This window comes from Vulpes vulpes, chromosome 3 (assembly GCF_048418805.1).
Source record: "Vulpes vulpes isolate BD-2025 chromosome 3, VulVul3, whole genome shotgun sequence".
In the NCBI taxonomy this organism is placed as follows: Eukaryota; Metazoa; Chordata; class Mammalia; order Carnivora; family Canidae; genus Vulpes; species Vulpes vulpes.
The window spans coordinates 4,296,770-4,317,550 of NC_132782.1; the positions used below are offsets into that span (position 1 = coordinate 4,296,770).

Sequence of the window (20,781 nt, forward strand, 5' to 3'; positions counted from 1 at the left end):
ATTAGGATAGAGAGCCCAGAAACAAACCCACACTTATATGGATAATCAATCTATGACAAAGTAGTTAATAATATATGATGAGGGAAAGACAGTCTTTCATAAATTGGGAATATTGGACAGCTACATGCAAAAGTATGAAACTGGAACACTTTCTTACAACATACACAAAGATAAATTCAAAATGGATCAAAGACCTAAATGTGAGACATGAAACCATAAAACTCCTAAAAGAAAACATAGGCAGCAATCTCTTGGACACTGGTCTTAAAAACATATTTTTGGATATGTCTCCTCAGGTAAGGGAAACAAAAGCAAAAATGAACTATGGGACTTACAACAAAATTAAAGGCTTTTGCACATCTATGAAGCAAAAAGGAACCTACCAAATGGGAGAAGATATTTGCAAATTATATATCCAATAAAGAGTTAATATCCAAAAAATATAATTTATACCACTCAACAACAAAAAAAACCCCACATAATCCCATTAAAAATAGGCAGAAGATCTAAATAGACATTTTTCCAAAGAAGAAATATAGATTTTAACAGACCCATGAAAAGACATTCAACATCACTAATCATCAGGGAAATGTAAATCACAACTGCAATGAGGTATCACTTTACATCTGTCAGAATGGCTTATATTAAAAACACAAGAAATAACAAGTGTTGGCAAGAATGTGGAGAAAAAAGAACCCTAATACACTATTGGTGGGAATGTAAACTGATGCAGTCATTGTGGAAAATAGTATGGAGCTTCCTCAAAAAATTAAAAATAGGAATACCATATGATCTACTAAGTCCACTACTGAGTATTTATCCAAAGAAAACAGAAAGACTAATTTAAAAGATATACGCACTCCTAAGTTGTAGCACTTTAAAAATATAGCCAAGATATATAAGTAACCAAAGTATCCATCAATAGAGGAAGGGATAAAGGTGTTGAGATATATATATATATATATATATATATATATATATATATATATATACACACACATACATACATACAGTGGAATATTACTCATCCGTATAAGGAATACTATCTTGCCATTTGTGACAACAGAAGTAGGCCTAGAGGGTATTATGCTAAATGAAATAAGTCAGAGAGAAAGACAAATACCATATGATTTCACTTATTAGAATGCAAAAAAAAAAAAAAAACAACCCACAATCAAACAAACGAAAAAGCAGAAACAGATTCATAAATACAGAGAAGTGGTGGTTACCAGTGAGGAAGGGAGACGGGGAAGGGGAAAATAATGGTGAGATCCTCCATCACTAAGAAAACTCACTACCAAACAGATGTTAAGTGTTTTCAAATTGAAATATCTACATAAAATGTAGTATCAATCAAAATTCCAAAATTTATCTATAGAACTAGATAATCTGAGTCTAAAATTTATATAGATGGTCAGAAGAACCAAGAATAACCTGGAAGCCTTGTTTAACTGGATAGCAATACTTATTGCAAAGGAATATATACTGAATTTGAGGGAAACAATGGATCAGAATATGGAGCCAGTAAGAAAATCCATGCATATAAGAAATTTGCTTAAAAACAGAGGCTTCACTGCAGGAGCATTGGGCGGGGGTGGGGGTTGGACTAAAATAAATTATACTTGGGAGAACAGAGTATGGAAATAAAAGAAATAAAGTAAAATAAAAAGAAAATTAGAATCCTATATCTACCACATACACAAATTAATTCTGGATGAGTTGAGGACTTAAGTATAAAAAAAGGAAAAACTTTCAAACTTTTGTTAGAAAATATAGAAAATGCAGATTACCTACAAAGGATAAACAATAGGAGCTCTTTCATAAGCAAAAATATCAAAGGCATAATACATTTAAAATGCTAAGGAGACAAAACAACAACTGAGAATAGTTTAATCACCTAATCAAACTCTCCTTCAACATTAGCAGTAAAAGATTTTTGGGGGTAAGCCCTACTTACTCTTCCTAAAGGAAGTCCCACAGCGAAAAAGTAAACCCACAGAGAAGGAAGAGAAATAAGCAGCAAGCACGTCAGTTCAACACGAGTGAGTGTATGTGCTCACTACCGGCTACTCAGAACAACCACTTGTAGTGTTTCATTCTAAAAATTGATAAAACAATAATAAAAAAAGATGGAGTCTTAAGATGAACATTTAAATGTTGAGGTCTTCTGGGGATCCCTGAGTGACTCAGTGGTTTAATGCCTGCCTTTGGCCCATGGCGTGATCCTGGAATCTCGGGATCCAGTCCTAAGTTGGGTTCCCTGCAAGGAGCCTGCTTCTCCCTCTGCCTGTGTCTCTGCCTCTGTGTGTGTGTGTGTGTGTGTGTGTGTGTCTCACGAATAAATTTAATTTAATTCAATTTAATTTAATTTAATTTAATTTAAAAAATAAAAAATAAATGTTGAGGCCATCATGATGCTCTGAGAGAGGATGGGTATATTGAAAAATGTATCCCTCGTTTGAAAAAATTGCTAAGTATGGATATTACAACTTCAAGAGAAAACATTGAAGGAACAGAAATTGCTTGGAGACATGAAATGTGTTTTTTGCAGGACAAGGCTATATTCCATGAAATCCAGACCTATTTGTTCAGTTATGTTTTGAATAACACCACCAATTTGTTTTGTTTCTTTCCTTTTTCTGCAGAGAGGTAAAAGAGCTAGGTTTACTTAATAAAAGATCCTCACTAATATTCTCTTTTTTATAAAAACAAATTATGTTTTGACAGCTTTAAAAAACAAATATAATATGAAGTACTGTTTATTCCATACAAAAATTTAATGATAAAATGTTAGAGGCATTCCCTTTAAAATCAAGAATAAGATTACCACTATTTACAATAGTCCTAGCCAATGCTGTAAGAGAAGAGAAGCAAATTGCATAGTTGACACTTGAACAATACAGGGGGCTGGCGTGCTGACCCCTGCACAATAAAAAATCCACATATAACTTTGCCTCCCTAAAAGCTTAACTACTCATAGACCTACTGTTGACTGGAAACCTTATCAATAACATAAATAGTTGATTAATATATATTTTATACATTACATTATATACTGTATTAATAAAGTTAGAGAAAAAAAGTATTTTTAAGCAAATCACAAGGAAAATACATTTACAATATTGTAACATTTATTTAAAAAAAAAAAAAAACAACCCTGCATATAAGTGGATCCATGCGATTCAAACCTGATGCAGTTCAGTAGTTGAATCATCAAGGGTAAATGAGCAAATTTTTCAGTATCTGCAGATGATGTTATGCCTATGTAAAAAAATCTAAGGGAATCAACAAACCTATTGGAATAGAGAGCTCAGCGAGACTGTCAGATTTAAAAAATTACTCAAAAATCAATAGCAACAAAATAAAAGATCTTTTAAAATTAAAAGATCACCTTTATTATAGCAAGAAAACTTAGAAGGTACATCAGAATAAGTATAATAAAAAGATATATAAATGTGTATACAGAAATGATGAAATGTTTTCAAAGTACCTAAAAGACCTGAATTAAAAGGTCAAGATTCGGGCAGCCCCGGTGGCTTAGTGGTTTAGCGCTGCCTTCAGCCCAGGGCATGATCCTGGAGACCCGTGATCGAGTCCCACGTCGAGCTCCCTGCACAGAGCCTGCTTCTCCCTCTGCCTGTGTCTCTGCCTCTCTCTCTGTGTCTCTCATGAATAAATAAATAAAATCTTAAAAATAAATAAATAAAAGGTCAAGATTCTGTGTCTGAAGGAGGAAAGGTGAACACCATAAAGATGTCAATTGATATTTATTCTATAAATGTCAATTCCGATCATCATCTGAATAGAGGAATTTTACAAACTAATTCAAAATATCACAATAAGTAAAATGGCAAGAGTATAAAACCAGAGTTGACACAGAAGGAAACAGGCAGGGCTCACTGAGGAATTAGACACGAGGGGGGTATACAAGATAAAAGATAAACATAGTAATTCTATCCTCACGGGCTCAATAATTAAGAACACATACTTCATAAAGAAAATTCATAAATGCCAGCTGTCACTAAACACAGTCCAAGCGACAACCCGCCTGGAAGCCCTGCAGTCCCTGCCCAGATTGGCCAGCGCATGGCCACGCGGGGCAGGTCTCAGGGAGAGGGGTCAGGGGGGCCGCGGGACCCTGACTCAAACGCATACGGAGGGGGTCTGCACGTGACAGGCTGGCCAGAGCCACAGGCTAGCAAACTGAGATGCTCAAGACCCTCAAAGAGCCATCCCAGGGAATCTTCTCTGAACATCCTGCATCGTGCACTATCTCCTGGAAACGTTTAACTTTCTTTTCCACTCCACAGTTGCTTGCGTGTTTGCCACGAGAGCAGATTCAAGGACAGCCACAGGAGCAGAGGGAGAACCGTGTCTGTAGGAAGAATGAAGCAGAACAGGACACAGAAGAGGACAATGGAAAAGCAAAACTTCCAGGCCCGCCTGCACATATGCAGCACTTGGAAAAATGTGGAAAAGACCAGCGACTCCTCCTTTGTTTTTTGTTTTTTCCCCCAGACAAATGTAAATCAAGAGAGATCACAGGTGCATGAGTGAAAAGTTCTTCAAGTGACGTGCCTTCCTGTTGCCTTCCTGAGCCTCATAGAAACACGGAAGGAGGAAGGAAGAAAGTGATTTGCACTGGTTTATGGAATTTAATATTCCTGTAAAGGTAATTGTGTGGCTCTTGATAATTCAGCAGTTTAGACTCATCAAGACATTTCATCTTCAAGGGCTATTTCAATCCCTCAAATAGATTTTTATTCTACTACTCACACATTCAAGGATGAAAAATGTGCCTCATTGTATTAAATTAAATTACCTTTAAAACTTGCAGTTTTGCTTCAAGCTCTGCTCTTTTGAGAATCATTGTTCCATTAACAGTCTCTATCCTGTTTTAAGAAAAAAAAAGGGCGGGGGGAGGGGAACAGCATGAGAGATCCTTTCAAACTAGCACCATCCATAAGGAGTACTACACTTTGAGCACAGACAATACTTTGAAAAGCAACCTAAATGTTATGATTCTCATGGTGTTTCAAGTACCTGGACCTAGGTCAAATCTTCCCACAACATTCAGAGAAAGAAAATGGAAAAACAAAAAAATCCCAAAAATCCCGTTGAGAGGGTGGTTGAAAAGAAAAGATATTGGTTAACTTGTAAACTGTAGCTCTTTTTTGTACAGACGCCACTCTAGGGCAACGATTATTGGTCTCTCCTGGAATTTACTCTTATGGGCTCTGACTGAATCACCTATTTTATTCAGTGAATGCTCACGGGGCATTTAGTACGTGCCAGACTGTCGACACCATGCTAAGCATGAGTGGTCCAGCAGTGAGAACAACATGTAATGGGAATTTTCAAACAGTGGAATCAACATGCCATTTCTTGGAAAAGGGAAAATCCTTCTTTCCTAGGATTCTAGGAACCTGTGCCTCTGGAAATTGCCTTCATTTTGCAACTAGAACAAACAGAGCCAGAACCATTATGAGCCAATAACCTTCATATGACTCTCACATCTCAGAACCTTTTAAGTTTATAAACTTCAATCCTAGAATTATCAGTTTAATGGTGTTTGTTTCTCCCTATACTAAATGCCTTTCTAAAAATAAAAAGATTTGTTCTATCCTGAGTGATTTGATTTGTCTTGTGGGCTCATGTTGAGGCCTTTATTTTGACTACTAAGTCAATAATCTGAACAGGATAACACATTTCATGTGTGAGTCACACACCTAAGCATTTTTAAAATATCGGTTCAGATTCCTTCTGATAAGTTAGCTGGAACTATTTTCAGATGCAGAAATTTTTCAAGTCATGGTAAAACAATAGCATTAAATATGAAGACCTATTTTCCTCTATTTCTAATAGCACCCTTCCCAAGATAACGCGGTGACAATTCAAGCCAAGATGTCTGCTTTCTCATTAGGGTGGACTTGTGTCTGGACATTTGGGAGGATCCTATGAATCCATTTCAATCGGACTCTAATGCGCATCTGACCTGCCCAAGCAACAGATGTCTATGCACAAAACCACAGGCACACATCAGTTGTTCGCTTCAGTATTTACACAGACGTTGCTCATTTTCCTGATCTCTGGATCTCCATTTGTCTCCACCCCTTACTCCCCAACTGTATGCCTGTGTCCTGCCACTTTACCCATTTGGAACGTAGCTTTCTGTTTCTAACTGCCACCTTTCCCCCTTAGACTCTCTATGGCTCCAACCTTATAGATGCAAGCTCTCTGGAGTAAAGAGCACCCCCATCCTCTACCCTGAACTCACAGGATTCAGAGTTGGACTAAGTCCCCCACCATAGGGAGTCATTTTTTAAAATGACACCCGCACACTCCCAGGACATCTTTGAAATTTTAGACTAGGATGGCTAAAGGAAGAGCATCCCACAGATTTTCTTTCTATTGGCAGCTTGTAATGAGCAGCTGTGGGGTAGCTGAAGAGAATGGATCCTGGCATCCGGAGCAGGTGGTCAAATCCTAGCCTAGTCACTTATGAGATCATTGATCTTAATTCCACCTAATTTAAGCTTCAATCGCTTTAATCTATAAATAGAACTAAAACTAACCTCACAAAGTGCCTGTGAAGAATGAAGGAGATCATGTAAGACCCACCTTGGTTAGAATAAATCCTGAACTAAGCCTGACAAGACCCATGCTCTGTCCCCTGGCAAGCTCCCTGCCTTCATTTCTTATACTCTCTCTAATCTACCAACCAGCCATCATACTGCTTCTCTCTCTTGCTCACTCTCTTTCTCTCTTTCTCTCTCTCTCGGCCATGCCAAGCCTATTTTGAGAATTCAGAGGCCTCTCTCTTTGCCTCAAATGCTTTCACCAGGAGTTCACATGACCATCCCTTCTTTTAGGTCTCAGCTCAGATTTCCCCTCCTCAGAGAAGATCCCTTTAAACACCCAAGCTACAGGAGCAGCCCCCTTACTCACTATTTTATCCCACTCCTTACCTTACTCTCTTAACAGCAGTAATTAATAATTGAAATATCAAAACTACTTCTTTTGGAGGCTTTCCTTGTCCATCTCCTTCCACAATTAATAAAGCACTACAAGAGTTTTTGTCTGTCTCTCCTAAGTCTATCACAAAACTGGAAACATCATTGAGCAAATTCCATCTTTTAACTAATACTGAAGTCTTATTAGAAAAGCCAGTCAAATATCTAGCTGAGGAGGCCAATCTCCCATTAGTAATTCTGGAATATTAGTAGGTGTGAGTGTGTGTGTTGTAGGGCAGAGAGGATTGAGCAGACTTTTTTCTTCCTTCCAAATGGGACACTAGAAAAGAGTAACAATTGCCTTGTGGTATAAGAGCAAAAACTTCAGCCCTTCTGACCTTTTATTTGTTCTAACCACAAGATTATATCAACCATGGAAATTGGACCAGTTCCTCTCTGACCAAAGAGAATGTGTGCCAGTTTAATTGAATTTGACATAGAAAAATAAATTTTCTAAATGCTATCCCTCCCACACAGACGTTTGGGCTATTGATGTCTTCTGACTTCAGATGTTGACAGTATGTTCAAGTTTGAGGAAACCTTGAGAAACAAAAGAAACTGATAAAGAATGTCTGTACCCAATCCCAAAGTTATGGTGCACTGCCTCCCTTCTTGTGATCCTGAACAAAAAGCCTATTCATTCACTCAACAGGCATTATAAGAGACTGTAACATTTTTGAAGCCCCGCGGAAGCAGATGGATAGTTACGTTAACAGGTTTCCTGAAGATCTGATCAGGTCAACAACTTGTTTGTGGGTAAAGCCTTCTGTGTTCACACCATTGATGTTTGCAAGGACATCACCTGGGAGATGCCAAGAAAAACGAGTCGTTAAAATGCTGCCTAAATAATCCCTCCTGACACGAAAAGAAAACAAGCAAGCCCCAAACCTTAGCAACATGAAAGAGCTAAGAAAATTCAAAGCAACGTTCAAATCCCAACCTTTGATATCAGAAAGTTTTCTTTTCTTGCTATTTAAATAATTCCTAACAAGAGCAAAGCTACAAATTACCAGTCTGCAGGCCAGCATGGTGTGCTGGGCTGTCCTCCTGGATTTTGCAAATCAGAGTGCACATCTCTAGGGAGCACATGTTCTGGTTCTGGAGCCTGTAAGTCTGCAAAAATTAGAGTGATACATAATTACTATTCAAAGAACTCAAAATCTCTGTGTCAAAAAATAAAATGGTGTTGATTACCTTAAGCAGTACAGTAGGTAAGTACAAAGAACAATTTGGAAAGGCTTTCTTGGATATAAACTGAACCAAAGATACCAATCTTGATATTCTATGATGCAATTCTATGATGCCAACTCCATTCATCTAAAAAAGTGTGGTGGGGGGCACCTGGGTGGCGTCTGCCTTTGGCTGGGGTTGTGATCCTGGAGTCCCGGGATCCAGCCCCATGGGCTCCCTCCTCAGTGGGGAGTCTGCTTCTCCCTCTCCCTCCGCCCCTGGCCCCCACACCCCCACTGGTACTCTCTCTCAAAGAAAAAAGCGTCTTGGCTTGAGACAGAAAGTAGGATAACACTGGCTCGCTCAAGATTTTGAATGTTCAAGCCCAAGAGATCACCTGATGCTGTTATTATTCGGTATCTGTTAAGAAAAATCAGGTTTCTTATTTCCCAATAGGATAAAACAATAGCAGCCAAAAGCAAATAAAAAAATCTCTGTGTAGTTCTCCCAAGCTAAAGTACTCATTACAGGAGCATATGGAACAGTACATATCCAGGGAGGGAGATATGCCAACAATAATTATTTTAAATCAGAGCTCTGCAAATAATGACAATCTGCCCTGCATTTTTTTCAAAAGTACTATAATTGACGCGATTACCTTCTTGTCTAAGTGGTCTCGTATGCCTGCCCTGAATACTCACCGGTTCGTTAGTTCGCCAACCAAATTAGAAAAAGTTATGCTTCGTCTCTTGCCTCAGTTTGGCAAAAGCAGTTTGGTTTTCTTTCTGTTTTTATTTTTGTTTCAACTTGTACCACGAATACTGAACAAATATTGCTAGATATAGTGGCCCGATGACCTATACCAAACATATTTCCTTTTTCACACGTTTAAGGTATGAAGCCTATTCTATTTAGAACCAAAATCAGTATCCAAGTTAAGTAATCTGATTCCTAAGATTAAACCACATTACAGTACTGCTTCCTCATGGAGAAATTAAGGTCTGATGTTCATTCCTTATTTTATAGACATACAGGCTCCAGAACCAGAAGTCAATCGCATGCAAATAACTGCCAGAAGCTTGACTTGGTTAACATCTAAGGAGTTGCTATTCACTCTGCAAGGCATTTAGAATCCCCATATCATAAAGGTAGAAGAGACCTTCTAAAGATCATTTAATATACTTCCCATCTATGACAGAGACCTCTTTAACGGCTTTTCTGCCAGAAGTCTTCTTCCTAGGGCCTGGACCCTTCCAGGAATGGAAAGGTGATCTAGATCTGGTACAGGAACCAAGGCTCTAACAGTCACTCCTTCGGGAAACCACTCCTCTAACAGTTCGAATTATTAGCAGTGAGCGTCTACCCATCCAGATCCAGTGACCAAGGGAGTACAGTGAGAGAGAAACGTGCTGATTTCACAGCGGGCATATATATCTGCAACCGGGGTAAAATGTGCGGCTTGGCGACAGAGAGAAAAACAGAGGCCCCAAAGTTATGAACAGAAATAGTCAAATACGTCTTTCTCTTTCACCAGAACTTCTTGGTCCCATTTTTAGAGGCCAATGACAGAACAATCCACTGCATTTCTTAGAGATACAAAAGTCACGTTGCCCTCTCTCATGTCCAATGGCCTTCATGCTAACACCTGCCACTGGCTGATCAATGGTACCAGTCATGTTACTAAGTACTTTACAAGATGTGTTATTTCATTTGAAACTCCTAAAAACCCCACAAGGCAGCACTGAGAGAACAGGAACTTGTTTCTATGAATCTAACATTTGTGCCGCTACCGTACCCCACGATTCTCACTAGCAGTATAAAACTAGCACACATGGAAATTCAGAGGAGGTGGACTTAGCTTCTTTTCCAACATGCTAGAAGACCAGGACCCAAATACGTGTGACTGACGGGCACACAATAGGGGTACATGAGGCTCTATCTGGTCTTCTAAGAGTTCCCAGGGCATTTCCCCTATTTGATGACTCCCGCAAATCTTAGAAGTGCTAAAGAATGGATTATGGTGTGGAGCTGGCAGTGAAAGTGTACACCAAATAGAAATTGGCAGAGGAGTGGGTTTCTGCTTTTCTGGAACACGCTGCAGTTCAGAAGTGAAATAATGAGCTCATGTTCATCTACAAGGGATCAAGGGGCTGGAGCTTATAGTCCACTAATGGAAGTTTTGACTCTCGCTCCCTTGTAGAGTCGGCATCCGCGCTGTGGGGGAGAAACATGGGGAAACAGTGGCATATATCATAGAAGAGTGAGAAAAATAATCCCTATTTGTTACATTACAATGGATTAGGGAGTAGTCATTGATCCTGTTTGCAGCAGCAACTGTTTCAAATCCTGCGTTTCTCATTTATTTATTTTTTAAAGATTTTGTTTATTTATTCATGAGAGACACAGAAAGAGAGAGAGAGAGGCAGAGACACAGGCAGAGGGAGAAGCAGGCTCCATGCAGGGAACCCGACGTGGGACTCGATCCCAGGACCCCGGGATCATGCCCTGGGCCGAAGGCAGGTGCTCAACCGCTGAGCCACCGGGGCTGCCCAATTCTCATTTAAAAGGAAGCAGTCACAAAAAACATAGACTCTCCACGTCAGAAAGGGAGTGGTTCATGCGAATGAGGAATAAGTGAGAGTACGCTGCTTGTAAAACCTGATAGAAAAATTATAGATTTCATCAAATTTAAAAATAGAATAGCTCAGAAAGTGGAAAGCATCTTTCCTCCTCCTGGAGCCCTCTCCCCATTCATTATCGCTAGAGTTCCACTTTGCTTCTTTATTCAGAAAGCATGTTTTACTCGGCAGTTTCCTGTTCCTAAGGTTCAAATACACACCGACTTACCCATTTGGGGGTTGGTATTCAGCCACCAGAGTTTTCTGAAAGCAGCACCAAGGCTAAGACCTAGAGGCTGATGTGCAGTGCAAGAGCATGATAATGCAAAAGAAATTTCAAATAATAATTATAAGGTGTTGTCATTAAGAAAAAAGCCAAGAGGCACCTGGGTGGCTCAGTCGGTTAAGCCTTCGACTCTTGGTTTCAGCTCAGGTCGTGATCTCAGGGTCATGAGATCAAGCCCCACGTGCGCTCCATGCTCAGCATAGAGTGTGCTTGGGATCCTCTCTCCCTCTCCCTCTGCCCTTCCCCCTGCTCATGCACAGGAACACTCTCACTCTCTCTCTCCCTCTCTTAAAATAAATAAATCTTTAAAAAGAAAAAGAAACAGGTCCCAATTCCTTCATTATATCTGAGACACAATCATTAGTATTTAAAAATGTAACGGGAGTTATATATGAATACATGTAGCCTCATACACACAAATCTACACTCTTTCAAGTATTTCTTGAATACCAAAGTACAGATTTAAAACCTGATATATGGTATAAAAGTGATTATCCAAAACACATCTGAAATGCAGATATATAAAAATGCACACCTGTAAGAGAGTGTTTCACTCTAAGTACTTCTGATCAGTCTCAGACTTAGAGGAAAACTAAAGCAATAAGAACAAGGAGCTGAGCATGTCTCGGGAGTTTTATTTTATCTGCTTCAATGTTTTCTTTGCCTGATGGTACCTAGAGTGCTGAAAAACTACCTCAAACCACAGCATATTGAAGAAAAGTCACAGTGTTCATCACTCTCTAATCCTGACTTCATTCTTCCTTTGCCAATATCATAACTACCAGCACCACTTTTCTTCATTAAAAGTCTGGAAAATTGAAAACTGCCCACCTGAATTTCAAATCCAAATGTTCCATTATCTTGCTTTTCCACGGTAATGAGCTTTCTGTAATAAAAAATTAAAAATATGCATGAAGATCAAATAATCACACTTGGCCCATTCTTATCACGAAATAACTGTCACAATTACAGATAGCTGACATTCATGCAAACTGTAGTAGGTAAGACTGTGTGTGCATGCGTGTACATGCGTGCACACCCAGTCCACAGTCTAAAGAGCTGTGGTCCTAAATGCCTTGGTGAGAGACCAAAAAAATACATGAATCTCTTTACCTTTGAGACCAGGAAAAGTCACCTAAAGAACTTGATCTCGTCAAAGCAAGCTGAAAAATATAACAAGCACACGGTTATTACAAGGTCCCAATACACATCTATAAAATGTTCTAAATCACAAAGGACTTTGTTCTTTATCACCTTCTTTGGCCCAGCTCTGGGAAATTGTTACGTAAAGGAAGTCATTTCCATTATCTATTGGTAGCGAAAGAGAGCCAGAGCCAAGAAAGGCAACATTCAAGCATTAAAAGGCTACAAGAGGCTCAGATAATGATACACCGTGGCAAGAGTTCCCATAATGTGGCAAAACTCCAAAGCTTCCAAAGAGAACGTCATATCTAATCTGTATTTAAAATAGCCTCTGAAAGATTAACCATAGCAAGTTATAATCACACGGAAATCCAAAGAAAACACCACCCATACAATGGCATATAAAACTCCAATACTTGATAGTTTTTTGACATACTGATGAAATGACTGTATTTATTATTAATAATTCAATATGTTACTGTTTTTAGCAAGATAAAATAATCTGTAAAGAACCAACTCCTATTCAGGAACACCACTCAGGTGAAACCAGAGACTCAAAAACCTCAGTTCTGTTTTATGATTTACTTTTACAATAATTTTGGAAAAGTGTAATGAGATTTCCAGCCAAGAAAGGAAAAGAATTACAGAATGGTATAAATAGTGTGAATTGTCACCCTCACTCCCGTGCATGCTTTGGAAAGAGATCACATAAACATAAACTTCCAGGATACACTCTACCCTTGTGAGTAGAAAAAAAACAAGCAAAGGGCGGCACCTCGTTTTTCAGATAATTGCTGTGAGTTTTGGTGTGTCTTCATTTTATTCGTTTAGGAATTGACACATGTTAACTGGCTCTCTCTCAAGTCTTGGTCTGGGGACCCAAAATGTCAGCTTATGGTTCTAGCTAACCCATGGGGTTTCACTGTCAACCTGGTATGCTTGTCATCTTTCAGTGAATACATAACAAAATGTCAGGACATCGACACATAGTCCAAACGAATACAAACAAGACAAACAGAGAATGAAAATCAGGAGAAAAACATGTAAAAGAAATGAATGCACAAACAAAAGCCTCATTAAGGCATTTGTTAGGAGAGAAGCCTATTACCACTGTTAATGAATTTGAATCACCGAGTACCAAATGGCAGCGTTCTCACAAACTTCCTGGAACGGCTCCGTGTTCAGAATTCGGCTATTGATCACTAACGCCACAGTAAAGAAGAGCCGATCTTCTCTCATGGATCTGATGTAAATTAACTACATTTTGCAATTGCTTGTCTTTTCAGGTCTGGACCTCACATCATTTATATCACCCTGAAAACCGCAACAGGAAGGCTCAGAACAAAAGAGTCTCTAGATGCGTGAAAAAGTATTTTCAATTTGCTTATTTTTTTAAAAAAAGATTTTATTTATTTATTCATGAAAGATACACACACACACACACACACACAGAGGCAGAGGCAGAGGCAGAGGGAGAAGCAGGCTCCATGCAGGGTGCCCCACGCGGGACTCGATCCTGGGACCCAAGGATCATGAACTGAGAAGGCAGACGCTCAACTGCTAAGCCACCCAAGGGCCCCTTTTATTAATTTGCAAGGACTGACCGTAGAAGGCCTGTGATGGTTTATTTCAGCCGGATTTGTCCTACCTACTGCACAAGCATGGGGGCCACTGAGCTATGTGATGGGGCCACCTTCTTACGGAGGGGACAGCAAACGACATTCCCAAGCGTTCTCCTCTCTCCCCTATGCTATACTCACATTGTCTTCATCTATGTTCATTACTTGCATCTCCCTGGCTTTTACCCTTATTTCTGATTTTAAAGTACTTCGGGAGGTCAAATCTACTTATATTACGTCATCGTAAGCAGGGCTTATACTTTTTAAAAAACGCTCCTCTTGCTATCAATATTCATCACCTTATTCAGTATATTGATACTTGTGAGACGTGGGTGCAGGTTCATACAAAGGGGAGGCTGGGTCAAATACCTCACCTCCGTCCATGATTACAGTATCCCTTGGGCCTCCTGGGGAATGTTCTCGTTTTCCTCTCTACCCCAGGGCCTAGTGCTGGGCCTGGAATAGAGCGGAATGTTACAAATAGCTGGACAGGGCAGCCCGGGGGGGCCAGCAATTCGGCCCAGGGCGTGACCCCGGGGTTCCGGGATCGAGTCCCGCGTCGGGCTCCCCGCAGGGAGCCTGCTTCTCCCTCTGCCTGGGTCTCGGCCTCTCCCTCACTCTCTCTCATGAATAAATAAATAAAATTTAAAAAAAAAAAAAGAAAGAAAGAAAGCTCAGCCCAGGAAGAACGTTCCCGACCCGAGCCGCAGGACCGCAGCGGGGGGCTGGCGGGCAGGGGCCCAGCCGCGCTGTCCCGCGGTCAGGCTCGGGTCCCCGCGACTCCCGGCCTCCTGGGCTTGCAGCGCCCCCAGGCCAGCGGCGCCGGGACCGCGGCCTCCACCCGCTCGACCTGCAGCCGTGGGGGGGCGGCGGGGCGTGAGGCGCAAAACAGAAACCATGCCCAGCTGCTCGGACTCGAAGCCAAAGTCTTTGAAAGTCCGCGAGGCAAGGCCGAGACCCGGGCCCGAAGCAAACGTCCTGGGTTCGGGGTGCGAGTCCTGCGGGCGCCGGGCGGGGCAGGTGGTGCAACTGCGCAGGCGCGAGCCCCCCCCCCCCCACCCCGCCGCCCGGGAGCCCGGCTCCGCGCCCCGTGTCAGGCCCGGAATCCCGGAACGCGGAGACTCGAGCGCACCTCAGCGACCGCCTGACACGTGTGACGCCTCGGCACGAAGCCTCGGGCGGGCTGGAGGGGCGGGGGCGGTGTGCGGGGAACGGGGGGCGGGGGGCGCGGGGGACCCGGCTCTGCTCGCGGCCCCGCCCCCGGCCCCGCCCCCGGGTGAGCCCCGCCCCCGGGTGAGCCCCGCCCCCGCCCGGGCCTCGGCACGCGCCTGCGCCTGAGGGACTTGCTCCCGACGCCGGCTTCACCGGCTGGAGGCGCCCCCGGAGCCCAGGTAAACGTCAGCGCCTCCCGAGAACGCCCCGCTGCGGACCCAGGAGCCTCTGCTCCAAGGAGAGTTGGCTGTTGGTCGCGAACGTGTCACAGTATGGACCGGAGAGGATTCTTCCAGGTCTTTTGTAGTGAAGCCACCAGCCTCCTGCCTAAAGCCCTGGTGAACGAAGGCGCGATCCCTTAGGAACACCCGGGAGCTCGGGCAGCAGGCGGCGGTGCGGCCAGGACGGGGGCGAAGGCCCCCAAGGGGCGGAGCGGGCCCCAGAACTGCACCTCCTAGGGATCCTGCGTCTTACTTAGCAATCGTTGGATGCCCCGGAGGCTGCCGGGCAAAGGCGCCGTGGTACCACCGAGGCACACTCCAGCTTCTCGCCCGCGGGCCTCGTGTCCCTGGCTCTCGTCGCAGCTCTTGGGGAAACCTGCCGTCCAAATGCAGCCCCCGCCCTGGGCGGGGCCCCGGACCGTCCCTCCTCCTCTGCCAGCCGCCGCCTGTAGAGCCTCTTCTGCTCACTTCCTCCTGTCTCCTTCCCACACGTTGCAGGGATTTCTTTCCCCTAAAACTGCACTCAGGAGGAGAAGCTGCACTGCAGTGCCTGTCACCTCCCACAAACACAGGTATTGAGATAATAGGCACACACACAAGTCTATTTTTAAGCCTTTCCAAGTGTAAACACCCAAATGCTTCTGAAGATTAATCCGAAACTACAGGCTCACAGATACAGCTTTGCAGAAACCAAAGCCAACAATAACGAGAAGTATGAACTGTTGACGTCAGCCCTGAAAGTGTTGAAAATAACAGTGGGCAGAGAAACACCTGCTCATGTGATTGCCTCACAGGGATCCTGTTGCCTGCAATTCAGTCGGTGCCAAGTGGGTGATTATTCTCTAAAAACCACTTAAAAGAAATGAACATCCATTTGGAAAATTCTGAAATGTTGGGATAAACTTGCATCAAGTCCCATTGATGATAATTGTACAGAACCCTAAGTATCGTGTAGAAGAGGTTTTGTTTTGCTTTTTTTCCCCCCCTTCAAGTGATTCTCACAACAGGAAGAAAAAGCTGTTTCAATAGGGATTTACTCTGGGAAAGAATAGGAGAAAAGGCAGGAGAGAGGACCTAAAAAGATGTGAGCAGGAGATAAAGTAATCGGGGTGTGTGTGGAAGTGGTAGATTCATACGCACAATGCGTGTGTTTGGTGTGCCTCAGTCCCCCTCAATATCTCCTTCCAAAAAAAAAAAAAAATATCTCCTTCCAATAACCCCCTACGAAGGCGCCTGCCTTCTAGGCCATGCTTGCTTCTCGCAGCCCTAAAGCCAGATGGGACTCCTGCATCTTCACTGCCTCTCACGGCCACGTCTCTGGGTCTCCTCTCCCTTACCCCCACCCCTTTGCTCTTCCTCCAACTACTGCAAAAGTTGCTCCCTACCCACTTACCCAAACATCACGTTTCTAGGGTGAGGTTCCTAAAACCTTCTTCTGCTCAGACACACCCCGTGGCTCCTGTGCTGGTCAAATTACCACTTCCTCAGGGGGGAGTGTTCAAGTGTCTAGAAAAGCAGCCCAGCTCGAGGGCTCCCCTCCCCTCCCCTCCCACAGACGCGCCGAGGTACTGTTACCTCAACGTACCCTAAAGGCCCCAGCATCTGTGCCTCGTTGCTAGTAACTGCCTTGCTCTGGAATACCCTTCAATAATCGGAACATCTATCCTTCAAGGTTACATTAAAAGGCGTGTCCTTGGGTTAGAGCATTTATGGTGTATCAGGCCTACTGGTCCTGCGAACTGAACTGTTGACCCTACAAGGCTGGGAAACAGGTTCTTCTCACCTCTGTCCTTCCACACTGCTCTATATCTGAAACCTCAACAAAGATCTTGGTGCTTCCCACAGCTGCTTTACTTTCAGGCAAGTAGTAAATTGATAGACATGTTCATCATTTGATTAAGCTTAATGTCATAAAAGCATTTTGGATTAAAAAAGATCAAAAATCCAAACCATAGCAAATTATGCCCTTATCTTCGTTGCGAAAAATAACGAGGAATCAGCTATATACATCACTGAGAAAAGATCATGACTCTCACTCTGTGCTCTGACTCTCTAATCCTGAAATTAGGCGGCTTAAGAGGAGCCCGTGATGTGAATGCAGGATTTAAGGGCAAAACTTCATGCTTTAAACCAATTCTAATGTTAAATTCAGAAACGTACTTGGAGGCTTGATAGCAAGTTGTATTACCAAAACCTGACGAGGTGTTATAGTCAAAACATTGTTTTAAAAATTGGAAATTGGGGATTCCCTGGGTGGCTCAGCGGTTTAGTGCCTGCCTTTGGCCCAGGGCGTGATCCTGGAGTCCCAGGATCAAGTCCCACATCAGGCTCCTTGCAGGAGCCTGCTTCTCCCTCTACCTGTGTCTCTGCCTCTCTCTCTCCCTTTCTCATGAATAAATAAAATCTTAAATAAATAAATAAAAATAAAAATTGGAGATTGTAGCATGAATGAAACTAAAGACAAATGCGACTAGATGTGGATTTTTCTAAACAAGTTTTCATCTCTAGGGAAATACCTTGCAGTAAAAATTAAAATGGTAGCATAATTATAGAGCACACACTACATGTCAGTCTGTGTAAGCACTGCACATGTCCTCGCTGAAGCCACAGAAGAGCTCCTTCGGGTGCTTCTGTTATAATCGCCATTGCAGGAAAAAGAAAACTAAATCTTAGAGAGGCAAGTGACTTGCCCAAGGTCCCACAGCTAGGACGTGGCTGAGCTGTATTCGATCAGCCATCCACTCATCCAGTAAAAGCCTTCATTCCCAATAGCAGTAGGTGCATGCCTGTGCCCCAGCGCTAGAAATAATTTAGTGGACAAAATTCGTCCTGAAGAAAAAGTAGCCTCATTGGACTGGAAGTGACTGCCAAGGAGTGAAGCTGGGAGGGACAGAATCAATGGGACCCAGGCGGGGAGAACACATCGCTAACTCTCCAACGGGCCGTGTCTATATGCACTGTCTACGTTCCATGTCCTTAATGATGTTCATTTTACCTTAACGCCTCTTCAAATGAGAAAAACAATCTCCTGTTAAGTTTTGCCTCGAAAAAAACCCCTTTTTATTACGGTCTTAACATATTTTGGACTAGTCCACGAGCTCTCTGGACTCCTTGTTGCCTTCCTCACCCATACTCTTGGTGACTTACTGCAAAGCCTCTAAAATACAATTTCAGTGTCAAGTCAGACAAACCTATCAAGTCTGCTCTCAAGAGAACACACACACTCTCAAAGTACAAAAGAGAAATCCTACCTGCTTTCTTCCCCGGGGCAAAGTGGCCACCGTGTCTGCCAGCATTTGAATCCTTCTATTATCATCCATGTGGAAGGCCGGGAGGGGGGAGTAAGAGCTATAGGCTGGACCAGCACAGTAGTCCACCAGGTTGCCATTGCTGCTCTGCTGCAGGAGCCTTTGCAAAGACATAGTGAATAAAGATCACTCCAGCTCGCACATGGTTGACCGGCCGCAGGATGGGGGAAGCTAAGAGTAGAACTCTGACAAGTAATCAAAAGTAGCAAAGCAGAAAGAGCCCATGTGACTTCTGTGGTTTTAGGTACTTGTTACACAAACCCTCTCTTGCAGTTCACTCCAATTTCTCAAGGCTTTTTTTTTCTTTAAGGCCTTGGGAGAAACTAAAGTTAGTTCTGCCATTAAAAAAAAAAAAAAATCAACTTATTTTTTTCTCTCTCAAACAGCCAGAACTCTCATGCTTTTATGTTCTACAGCAAGTTGTGTTCAAAACACCATCTGCCTTTTTTTTTTTAAAGGAAGAAAGAAAAATGTCCCCAAGTTCTGCCATTTGTTATCCACCCATTCTCCTACTTAATATGGGTAGCGCAATGTCAAAGTCAGGATATGCAGACGTTCAGTTCTTGTGGACGTAAGCAAGAATTACAGGGTCCAGTCACAGCGTCTCTCATGAAGTCCTTGTAACGTACTTTCCCGAAAGCACACCCTAGCTCATTAATGTTCATCAAAAAGACATTACATCTGCCACTTGGGCTGTAACCATTCAGCACTCTTCTGGTTGCCCTTCTACTACTTTGTCCTGACTAAAGTTATCCATCATCTTTACAAGGAACAATTGGAGGAGAAGACCGGCACACTCAGAGCTCCAAGTTGGCCCTTTCTTAGACTGGACTTTGTTGCAGCATCAGCATGACGTCCTGGGGGAGGGATGGAAAGGACAGGAAGGTATCAGGCAAACCAAGGTAGCACAAGCATGTCACCTGTTGGCCCCTGCTTGCTCATATGGGCCAACGGCCCCATCATGGTATATACAAGATCACAGATACTTTTTTTGGTGAGGGTGTGGGGCATTGCAATTTCAAGAGAATTGGTTTCAGAGGAGGAGCAGGGGATGTAAGCAGAGGAAAGAATCAAAACAAAAATCAAAAAGAGAAGTTTAACGTACTACAAAAAGTCAACTGTGGTTTTCAAAATAATTTTGAAGGTCAGTAGTAGAACATGAAAGGTGAGAAAGTTTTATTTATTTGTTTTTAAAGATTTTATTTATTTACTCATGAACATTTTAAACTAAAATGGAAGCTATGGTGATACAGTTCAAGCATACCCTGCCAGATATAAATGGTAAATCTTCTGAGTTAACAGTACTTCAAGAGATAGAACTACTTCAGAAGTTTCTAAAACCTGATCATAGCATAATTCACTACACTTGGAACTGGATTATGACATGAACAAAATGATGTCTCCAAAAACTTAAAAATATCTAAATCAGGGATTATAAATGCATTTGCCTTCAGGGGCCAGGTGGGTAAAATAATGTAACGTAAATGTGTAAAACAAAAGAGAGTGGTAGAGGCTTTGGCAGCTAAATGATATGTCAATTATGAAGACATTTATGGTGTGTGTGTGTGTGTGTGTGTGTGTGTGTGTGTGTCTGAGAGAGAGAGAGAGATTTTAAAACATCTCTAGGCTATGAGGTACATGACTTAAATCAACACTATTAATTAAGGACATCAGTCCATCTGTCGCCTAGGAATTTCATGAAATTAGGTAAATATTTTAATATTTCAAAATGCCAAGCAGAAATTATGCATTTGCCTGATATAAGGCCATATAGGCCAACTGACAAGCAAGTGTTATAGATGGATGCCAAAATTGTATCAGTTTAGTAGGTTATACTGATCTTAAGCTAATATAAATTACAGAAGCATATTATTAAATTAAGAAATTGGAAAATAATTTTTTTACTTAATTTATGAAATGCATTTGAAAAGAATCTTTCAAATCATGAGATTTATGGCTGTAGAACCAGAGACTAAGGCAGGTCTCACATTCAGCCAGAACATACCAGCATGGTCACATTTGTTAATTATATATATATATATATGACCTGTTCTGGTTTGATTGGCCAGTTCCCTGTTCTGATTGTTAAAGTATCACATCATACCAGTCATTAAATATTCTGAATAATATTCTGGATCAAACATATCCTTTGTGATATAATGTGGGGAAACACTAATTTTTTTTCATACAA

General features: G+C 42.1%; 1 protein-coding gene across 5 annotated transcripts in view; it reads right to left on the reverse strand.

Annotated features, from left to right (window-relative positions):
• CYTIP (cytohesin 1 interacting protein) overlaps positions 1–20,781 on the reverse strand; it is a 74,086-nt gene that overhangs the window by 12,314 nt on the left and 40,991 nt on the right. For 2 of the 5 annotated variants that reach the window (XM_072751558.1, XM_072751557.1), the window contains exons 2-7: positions 18,534–18,690; positions 12,201–12,250; positions 11,919–11,973; positions 8,024–8,126; positions 7,722–7,815; positions 4,823–4,892 (exon numbers count right to left, since the gene is read on the reverse strand). In XM_072751558.1, coding sequence (XP_072607659.1) covers positions 4,823–4,892; positions 7,722–7,815; positions 8,024–8,126; positions 11,919–11,973; positions 12,201–12,250; positions 18,534–18,602 — 441 coding nt within the window. In that variant the 5' untranslated portion in view covers positions 18,603–18,690. Of the gene's footprint in view, positions 1–4,822; positions 4,893–7,721; positions 7,816–8,023; positions 8,127–11,918; positions 11,974–12,200; positions 12,251–18,533; positions 18,886–20,781 lie in introns of those variants that run through there. The other 3 variants (XM_072751559.1, XM_072751560.1, XM_025994237.2) reach the window with 2 other exon arrangements.